Source organism: Coffea arabica, chromosome 1e (genome assembly GCF_036785885.1).
Source record: "Coffea arabica cultivar ET-39 chromosome 1e, Coffea Arabica ET-39 HiFi, whole genome shotgun sequence".
In the NCBI taxonomy this organism is placed as follows: Eukaryota; Viridiplantae; Streptophyta; class Magnoliopsida; order Gentianales; family Rubiaceae; genus Coffea; species Coffea arabica.
Genome location: NC_092311.1, coordinates 27,161,705 through 27,172,058, shown reverse-complemented (window position 1 = coordinate 27,172,058; position 10,354 = coordinate 27,161,705). Strand labels below are relative to the sequence as shown.

At 42.0% G+C, this 10,354-nt stretch overlaps 1 protein-coding gene across 1 annotated transcript; it reads left to right on the top strand.

Moving 5' to 3' along the window:
- The first annotated feature begins 291 nt into the window (after nt 1-291).
- Nucleotides 292-2,976, top strand: LOC113692699 (uncharacterized). Its single transcript, XM_072070067.1, has 3 exons — nt 292-571; nt 664-1,656; nt 2,006-2,976. Exons 1-3 carry the CDS (start codon nt 292-294, stop codon nt 2,974-2,976), a joined length of 2,244 nt encoding a protein of 747 aa, XP_071926168.1.
- The last annotated feature ends 7,378 nt before the right edge of the window (nt 2,977-10,354 follow it).

Below are 10,354 nucleotides of genomic sequence, written 5' to 3'. Positions count from 1 at the left end.
AAATGGCGCTGCAATTTTTGTTTCTGCATTCGTTCATGAGTAATTTTTATTTTTTTTTGTTTTGAAACAATCCTGATTTGATTTTTGTTGTTTTTCTTTTCCCTTTTTCTTTTTATTTCCAGACGAACCATTTAATTAATAAACAAAATGACAAAAAATAACAAAAAATAACAAATTAAGTAAAATTGAATAAAATAGACAAATAAAATTGACAACGGGAGCCACACGTAGGGTTTGGGACAATTTTCTCTCTGGGTTCTAAGACACACGTAGGGTTCGGGTTAGGTTCTCATGGCGGCTCTCCTGCATGGGGAGGCGCCGCCTTTCGTTCGACCAGCGAAGACGTTTGCATCTGTTCTTTCGCAATCTCCGTCATCCGCATCAAGTGGTGTTGGCCTTCTTAATACATACAAGGGGGAGCCTTCGTTGGTGATTTCTCGTCAAGATATGTTGCAGATAGCAGCGCCCTACTCAAATGCGTTGGTCGGCAGATTTGCCGTAGGCCGCCCTTCCATGGAACTTATTCGCAAGTTTATTGTTTCGTTGGGGTTGAGGGGCGAGTGCCCAATAGGTTTGTTAGATTCCAAGCACATTCTTTTACGTCCATCAGAGGAGGAAGATTACACCAGGCTTTGGTGTCGTCGGTTTTGGTATGTTGGCAAGTTTCATATGTCTCTGTCGAAATGGTCAATTTTCCGGGTCTTCCACTGCCGTTTTTTGAAAAGCAATTTCTGCTTAAACTCGGTACCCTACTTGGCCGACCTTTGAAAGTGGATGAAGCTACGGCTTCATTGAAACGCCCTTCTGTTGCCCGTATTTTGTTGGAGGTTGATGTATTGCAACCTCCCAAATCTAGGATTTGGATCGGAGATGATCAGTGGGGTTTTTGGCAAAAAATTGAATATGAAGATTATCCTTCTTATTGTGGGTTTTGCTCGTTGATTGGCCATACAGAAGCCATCTGTCATCGCAAACATCCGGAATTGAGGCCGGTTCGTTCTGGTCCATCATTTAAAACGCACGTCAGACAAGTTTTTCAACCAAAGGGGGTATCTGCTGTTGATGACTCTCTGCCTGTTGCGGGTTCTGGGGTAGTGGAAGTTCCGGGGATACAAGCGCCAGATGCACCGGTGGCACCGGAGGCTACTGCTGACTTGCCACCTCAGTCTGCTAATCCTAGTCAGGGAAATTTTCCTCAAGCTACTGTACTTGTTCATGTTCCTGTTCTTTCAAATACGTCTCTGGGGGCTGATGAAGATACGCATAATTTGCTTGCCTTAGGTCGCCAAGTTTCTTCTTCCCCGTTTCAGGAGTTATCAGATGATATCCTCATTTCTGACGGGGATAATCGTGGGCTGCTAATTGCAACTGTGTCTGAAGGGCCGAACCATGAACGGCATTCCTCTTCGCTCTCTCCTATGCGGAATCACGATCGTGTTCGTCTGGTGCGGTCTAGTTCTGAAGGGCGGTCAGGGGGGCGAGGGATTTCTTTGGTGGAGTTGAAAAGTTTTCAGGATCGCTTACCCAGCAGAATCAAAGCATCTAAGCTTTGTTATGATCCGGTTGGAGGGTGTCTGGATGATACGGATTCTCAATTACTGCAAAAGTTGATTCAAGGACACAAGGGTCGTCCTAGGCAGTCCAGGAAACGAGAAGGTATGAATTCATCTGCGCATTATAATCTTCGGTCTAATAATGTTAAATCCGATTAAGTTTATAGTGTGGAATATTCGGGGTGCAACGAACAAGGAGTCATTGCGGTATATTCGTTGTACTTGTAGATCAAATAATATTAGGTTATTGATTCTTTTGGAACCTTTAGCCAATGTCTCTCATCTGGGGAGTGTGCAGTTGTTTTTGGGGTTTGACTTTGCTAGGTCTTTCGTGAATAACAAAATTTGGATATTCTGGTGTTCGGATGTTCGATATTCTTTTGTAGAAGCTACGGATCAATTGGTCCATGTCTATTTGTCTTTCCATTCTGGCTCTTCTTTTATTATTTCAGCTGTCTACGCGAAGTGTAACAGAATTGGTAGGAGAAGGCTATGGGAGGCTTTGGAGCATTTTTCCATGTCCGTTACTCTACCGTGGATTGCTGTAGGAGACTACAACGTTATTACTTGCGCGGAGGAAAGGATTGGAGGATCTTCTCCGAATATGCGAGATTTGGAAGAATTCAACTCAGCTTTACATCGCAGTGGCTTATTTCCAGTTCAATTCGATGGGTCTGCTTACACATGGGCCAATGGTCGCATGTGGCAGCGGCTGGATCGAGCGGTCGTTAATGCCGCCTGGCTCGCAGATGTTGAGATGACTAGAGTAGCTCATCTTCAACGGGGGCGGTCTGATCATTGTCCGTTGCTAGTCAAGTGGGGTAGTACATCGACAAGGCGATCATCATTCCGGTTCCTCAATGTCTGGCGCGGTCACTCCAGTTTTCAACAAACAGTCAAGTTGGCATGGTCTCAGTCTGTTTCTGGAGTGGGAATGCAGAAATTCTTTAATAAGTTACAGGTGGTTAAAAGAGCTTTATCTCGATGGAATGTGGAGGTTTTCGGGAATGTCTCTCAAAGGGTCAAACAGGCAGCAGACAATTTATTGGCCAAGGAAATTTTGTATGATCAGAATCGGGATATGGTGTCTAGGACGGCAGTTCACGAGGCTAGGGCATTTCATTCTCGGGAGCTAGCATTGGAATGTGAATTTTGGAGACAAAAGGCTGCGATTAAATGGATCAAAGAGGGTGACGCTAATACCTTTTTTTTCCATGCAGCAGTTAAGCAAAAACGCAGTTGTAATTTTATTGCACGCATCAGGGGAAGTGGCGACAGTTGGTTTGATAGTATAGAGGATATTAAGCTGTCAGCAAGTGATTTTTTCTCCACGTTGTTCACAGCAGACCGCGCTGCAGGTTCTGGCATCAGGCCGTCACTTGAGCTGCCTAAACTTACGACAGAAGAGAACGATTGTTGCTGAAGTCTCCATCGGTAGAAGAAGTTCACACGGTTATATGCTCGTTGGACTCTCAGAGTGCTGCGGGACCCGATGGGTTTGGAGGGGGTTTTTATCAAAGTTGCTGGGAGTGTATCAAGGACGACTTCATGGATGCGGTGCAGGATTTCTTCGCTGGTGCCTCGATGCCCCGCAGATTTTCAAGTACCACGATCACATTACTGCCTAAGAAGGAGGGTGCATGTGAGTGGAAAGATTTTCGACCAATAAGCTTATCTAACGTTAGTTCGAAGATCATCTCGAAAATTTTGTCTACCCGCATTAATACACTCCTTCCTAAGTTGATTTTGGAGTTTCAGACTGGATTTATACCGGGCAGGGGGATACAGGATAATGTCCTCCTCGCTCAGGAATTAATTCTGGATTTGGACAAGAAATTGCGTCATCCTAATGTAATTTTGAAATTGGATATGGAGAAGGCCTATGACAGGGTGGAATGGGGGTTTCTTTTGTACATGCTTCGTGAATTTGGCTTTAAGGAAGGTGTGGTAGATCTGGTTTTTCGGTTAATATCCAACGTGTGGTTTTCTGTATTGGTTAATGGGGAGCTCACGAGTTTTTTCAAATCGACTAGAGGGGTACGTCAGGGGGATCCTCTATCTTCTACTCTTTTCCTTTTTGTATCGGAATTCCTTGGACGGAGACTTCAGCAGCTGGTTGCTAACACTCCGAGGTTTAGATTTTTGAGTAAGGGGGGGCTGGTCCCGTTTCTTGCGTTTGCTGATGACATGGTTATCTTCACACGGGCATCGGTTGACTGTCTGCAAGCTGTGTCGTCCTTGTTGCGAGAGTATGAAATTCTTTCTGGCCAAAAAATAAATCTTGCCAAGAGTAGGTTTCTGTGTTCGTCGAAGATTCCTTCGGATACCATCACTTTAATTCAACAAGCTACGGGGTTTCAAGGGCAATCTTGGCCTGTGAGATATTTGGGAGTGCCACTGTTTCGTGGCCGTAGTAGGAGTATTTTATTTGATGGAGTTTTTGCTTCTGTTAGAGCAAAGCTTCTTCATTGGAGTTCCCGCTTCTTGTCTGCTGGGGGGAAGATCATATTGCTTCGGCATGTGTTGAACTCAATGCCTATTTATTTATTGCAGGTTTCTAAACCACCGAAGGGGATTTTTCTAAGGCTAGGTAGGCTGTTTAATGAATTTTTGTGGGACGGCAAGGATGGGAGACGGATTCATTGGTCTTCCTGGGAGAAATTATGTTTTCCAGTCGCAGAAGGGGGTTTGGGTTTCAGATCACTGCTGGATGTAGAGAAGGCGTTTGCAATGAAATTATGGTGGAGAATACGTCAAAAGAATTCTACGTGGGCAAGGTTCATGCATCGAAAGTACATTGGTGACCAACATCCGTCCTCGGCAGAGGTTGGTGTTGGGTCGGCAATATGGAAGCGGGTCTGCTCAGTTCGGACTGTTGCTGAAGCCAATTTTCGTTGGCGTGTTGGTGAGGGGTTTGTCGATTTCTGGTACGATCGTTGGCTTTTTGACGAACCGCTTAGTAGCCAGTGTGATGGGGAGCCTCCTCATTGTTTGGTAGCTGAGTTCTATAGCTCTACAGGGTGGAATATTGAACGTTTGCTCCAGGTTCTTCCTCGATCGGTCGTTAATAGTATTTTGCAGACAAGTGTTGATCCAGCTCTTAAGGATGAATTGGTTTGGGCTCCTTCAACGGATGGTAGGTTCACTGTGTCGTCTGCATGGGATTTAATTAGACAGCGGCGTAACCTGTCTTTGGTGTGGCGCGGAATTTGGTGTTCATTGCTGCCGTTAAAGATGTCTTACCTTGTTTGGAGGATTTTGGCTGGTTTTCTGCCGTTGGATGACAAGCTCCGTTCTAGAGGGTTTTCATTGGCTTCTAAGTGTGATTGTTGTGGTGATTCACAGGAGTCTTTGCATCATATTTTTGTGCAGGGCAACTTGGCAAGTGCTGTCTGGAAGCATTTCTTCCGCGCTTGCGGTATCCCGTGGACTTCATTCTCATGCGTTTCTTCGTTGCTAGTGGTGTGGTTTCAATCTTCTGGGAGTGGGCGTTTGGATCATGTTCGGTGTGTTATACCTGTTGTAGTGTTATGGTTTCTGTGGCGTAGTAGAAATGACGCTCGGTTTGGTAATGTTCCCTCGGCTTGCTTTAAAGTTATTTCAGACATCAATGGGTGGTTGGTTGCTCTGGGGGCTGCGCGTATGTTGAAAAGGTCTCAGTTGGAGGGGGATACGGATACCTACTTTGCACGGTATTTTCAGCTCAAACCACATAAATCTTTCTGTCCGCAAGCTATATCTTGGAGGAAGCCTCCTCGAGGGGCAGTCAAGCTGAACACCGATGCAAGTGTGTCAAATGGGTTGGCGAAAGGCGGAGGAGTGGTACGGGATTTTGAAGGGAAGATGCTTGGTGCTTTTTATAAGGAGTTTGGGGAATGTGAGGTGGTACATGCGGAAGGGTTAGCGTTGTTAACTGGTCTACAGTGGTGTGTTGGGACAGGGTTGTCAGATATTTTAGTAGAAGTAGATTCTCTAGTGTTGGCCCGGCTGGTTACTAGTCAATCGATTGGTAAGTGGCCGTTGTGTAGCATTTTAAGCCAGATTCGGTTGTTGTTAGGTAAGGTGCAGGGGACCATTACGCATATCTATCGTGAGGCGAATGCTGTGGCAGACAGCCTAGCGGCTTTATCTTTGGAGAGTCCATTTGTTTCTTTCCAATCTCATCATCTGCTTCCAAGTAGGGCTCGGTCGTTGATTAACTTGGATGCAATGGGCTATCCATATATTCGAAACGTTAGTTGTTAGGTATTTTCTTATTTTTCTGGCATGTATTGAAGGGAGGGTTTGCTTCCTTCGTCGTATGATTTTGTTGCTGTTGAATAAAATTTGGGGGGTTCTCCTCTTTTATTAAAAAAAAAAAAAAAAAACATAGACAAATACTAAAAAATAAAACAAAATTGCTAATTTTTGTATGATTGATGATCTTTTTTGTTGTTTGTTTTTTCAGTGGATTAATTAACAAAAAACAAAAAATGAGAATGAGATAAATTAAACAAAGAAATAATAGTAAAATAAATAAATGAACAAACAAAAATCAGCTATAATGAACAAAAAGAAAGGCTAAAATTTTGGTGTCTACAACTTCCAAGCACTCATTTGAGCCAAATCATTGCATGGCAAACACACAAGAAAACAGTACAGGAAATAGTTCGAAAATAATTTTGACAACAATTTTGGAATCATTTACCAACCACAGCTCATGATCCTCATCCATCATAGATAGTTTCCTAGCTCTAGTCCAATTCCCTCGATCACAAATATCATATCAAGCAAAGGAAATCTAAAATCATCAAGTTCCTCTCACCTATTTACATTTCCTATTACACCTGAAGCTACACCTCTCGGATTGAAAAAAATCTTATGGCGTTTTGAATCTGAGACATAGGCCTACACTACTAGGTTCCTTCTCTCAGCCCTTCTCTCAGCCCTAGGTTCTCGATTTGGTTGGTCACAGATTTCCAATGACCCTTCCTTAATCCCGAGGTCGTCTAAATCTACACAGATGCCGAAATATCATTTTCTTAGCTTTCCTTTCCATTATATCTATACATATATATCTCAGAGGATAGGGTTCAGTTAGGCACATAAACACAGGTAATCAATCAAGAATCCCAAAGATATTTATCTGGTATAGCACAAAATAATTACATATGTAGTTTAAAGTAGTCCATAGGAAAATCAAGTAGACACATAACAATGTGCACATTCATAGGAGAAACAAAATAGGTTTTCAAAGCTAACACGTTAAACATCCACAGTAACTCTTACAGTCCAAATCTAACCACTATCTATCAAAACCCTAGTTCAACTTTTATTGGGCAAATCCGAGATAGCATCCCTCATTCCAATCTCCTCAATCGGGTCAATGTCAAGTCCAATACAAGAATCCCCCGTGCTCTAACCTTTGTCATCATAACTTATCTCAAAATCACGTATGATTTCTAGTTACCTCATCATACACAAGACTATACCACTTCCGAATTCACAAGTATTCCCTTAGGAATAGTATTTGGTACTCGAGTACAAGAATCCCAAACTAAGAGAATTTACGACTCAGGCCGTACGCTCCCAAGTGCAAATCAACAAGGTTTAAGATTCCTACCTGACGTACACATCTATCTTCCTCAAGTTGCATGATAAAGATTTTTACACTTATAACATGCCCGGTTCATAACTTATGCTCAAAGAGCACTTAACCCTTTTAGACACCTTCACCAAAAGCAGGACCATAACACCACTTGGCCCCAAGCTCACTCCGCGCAGAGACCACGCGAAGCGGCTCTGATACCACCTGTGACAGCCCCACCTTCCCCTAAGGCGAACCAAAGGGGTTAGCGGACTGCCTGTCCAGCTCTCGCCAGGACTAACGGTTCAGTTTAGAGCGATCTAATACGTTCCGGATCTTACAAACGCGTGTAAACAGGTCAAAATGTCAAAATAAAAAAAAACGAAACCGGAGTCGGCTATGAATAGTAACCGACCCGTCAGAACCCAACCAAATATCAAGCAAACATTCACATCTTGAAATTTAGCATTTACAAGCCAAAGTGGCATACAAAAGTATTCAAAAGTGGATACATGTCTGGTTTACCAAATCAAAAGAGAAACGGTCCCAAAAGTACATTTAGGGTTTCAATAAATGAGCTATACAAAAAATATGTCCAACTAGCTCAATTCGGCAACCAATTATCAATTGCAGTCCAAAAGTATTTATTTTCCTGTAAGGAAAACAAAAGGAATAGGGTGAGCTTACGCCCAGTGAGATAATACCACTCAAGCAGCAAAGTTCACATAAGCATAAAGCTTTCATTCCAATTCATCAAAAGTAAACAAAGGCACACATTAATGGTGGTGATAAAAGGATACGGGCGGCTCTCAAGAGCCCTTTTCCTCGATTGCATTCTTGATCGAAGCTCATTGACCCTCCGTCAATGTTTAAGAGTAACCAACCGTAGACTCCACTTTACTTCCATTCCTTCCACCCAACATAGCCCTACCGGGCCCGAACTCCAAACACTTGCACTGTGGTATTAATCGAGTATACCGGAATCGAGAGTCTCTCATACTGCAAGATTCCATATAACAGTCCCCAAGGTTCATTAATTGGCACGACCAAGCCCTCGCCGGCTCGATTCAATCAACTACCAATGGGGTTGAGCTCAATGGTAACAATCATGGTCGTTGGATACTCGTCCAAACGACACCCAGTCATGTACTTTTATTTCATGTAACATTCCAATAACATGAGAAATAAGTGAGAGTGATAAAGTACACCCTCACTTCAATCAATATCAATGGTGCAATAATATTTAACTCATCAAGTTCAAGTATCAAAGCCATATAGTAACACACAAGTGAGTAGTACACTCACCAAGCTCGAAAGTGATATTTCATGCACTTCCGTCAAAGGAACGTCGTGAACCACCGTCACGCCCTAAAACATGCAAACAAGTACAATGAGACTCGATAACGAGTCATAAACCAATGCCAAATATTCCCAAAATAGGGTTCCATACGCACACACAAGCAATAGAGGAAATCAGAAAATACGGAAATGGAACTAGCTTTAACCCTAAAAAAATAGTTTTTGACGTCATTTTACGGTAATGGCACCAAAGGCACTACGATTATCGGATGAAGGTCCAAAACCCACCGTTTCGAAGCTAAGAGATAGGCCTACAATATTACAGAAGGTCACTCAACCCAGTTTTGAGTGTAACCAGGTCAAAAATGCAATCTACTACACCAGAACCGCAAAAACAGATTCACAGAATGCATTCTAGTGAAAACATCATAAATCCGCTTACCTAAGTCCAAATCCAAAAATTCCAAAGCCATCCGAAAGCTAAGAAACAGGGATACAATTCATCAGAAGACCTCAACAACCAATTCGGAAGCATTCCCAACCAAAATAACCAATTACAGACGCAATTCTCAAATTCGGGTAAAACCAGGGAAGCAAGGGTAATTCCGTCTTTTCTCAAGATACACTACTCCGATTGATTTTAAATTTTGTAAGAATCTCTAAAATATCATTCCCTACAACTTTCATGTTTTATCCCAAGGCCAATTCAGCCTCTAACTATGAGCTACAAAACCGGGCAGAATGTAGAAACATGAACCCTAGTTTTCCAATTTTCTTTCTAAAACAGAAATTGCTTGCAATTAACCACCTTTTCCACCTTCTAGCTTCCTTAAATATCATTTCCAATCATCATACATGACCACATAATCATATTCATATGAAAACAGAAAAATCCCCAAAAATTATAAAACTTCATCACTTCAACCAAAATCAAGATGTAATCCATAAAAGTGCATCTTATACTACCACCAATCATGATTTAAGCATCATTAGAGGGAGGAGAGGGGTCCATCACTACTCACCTTAGTAAAACAAGAGAGAGAGCAATTAGTCACCTTAGCTTTCCAAACAACTCCACAAAACACCTCACTATCACTCGCTTAAGGTTTCCTATGGAGCAAAACCAAGATTCAATGGTTGATTTGGTAGATTGGAGCAAGATTGAAGCAAACCTTGGAGAGCTTTTTCTTTCTTTCTTCCTTGTAGAGAGGTTCGGCCATAAGCTTGGGAAAAATGGAAGATTTTTGGTCAATTTTTGGGTTTATTTAGTAAATGGTAAAAGGATGAATAGTAAGTCAAATGTAGGAATGAATCTCTAAGTGACACATGTCACCTTCATTAATTACTTGCCTAACTTTTTCTCTCTCTCACACCAACCACTTGGTAACCTCTAAATAGCTCATAACAACCGATAAATTAAACCCAGTATCCAAATCTTAACCTAGTTGGCCGAATTTTACAGAACTTTCCGCACTAGTGGGTCCCACGTCCGATATACATTCTTATTTTCTAAAAATCTAACCGATACTAGAAAACTCATCTAAAAACTATATTTACTCATAAAAATTAGTTTCACAATTTTTGAATAAATAAAAATGTGGAAAAGCGTGTAATTAATAGAAAATAAAACTTAGCAATTAAGAAAAGTACGGGTTCTCACATTCCCTTTTGTTATGACCGTGAGGACTTGATAAGTGTTTACTTGACTTTGAGTTAGTCTAGCTACAACCATGGAGGTATTTTCTTCCCCTCTTGTGAGCTTCGATAACCGTAGTTTGGCTCTCAATAAACTACCCTTGCCTATACTTTCTTGATATTTATCTCTTGATGTCAAAGTATGGACCTGACTTGATTATTATTGTGTCGAGATCGAGAGTTTGGAATTAGGTATGGAATTTGAGAGAAAGGATTTGGCCTCTATACCTGTATGCCTCTA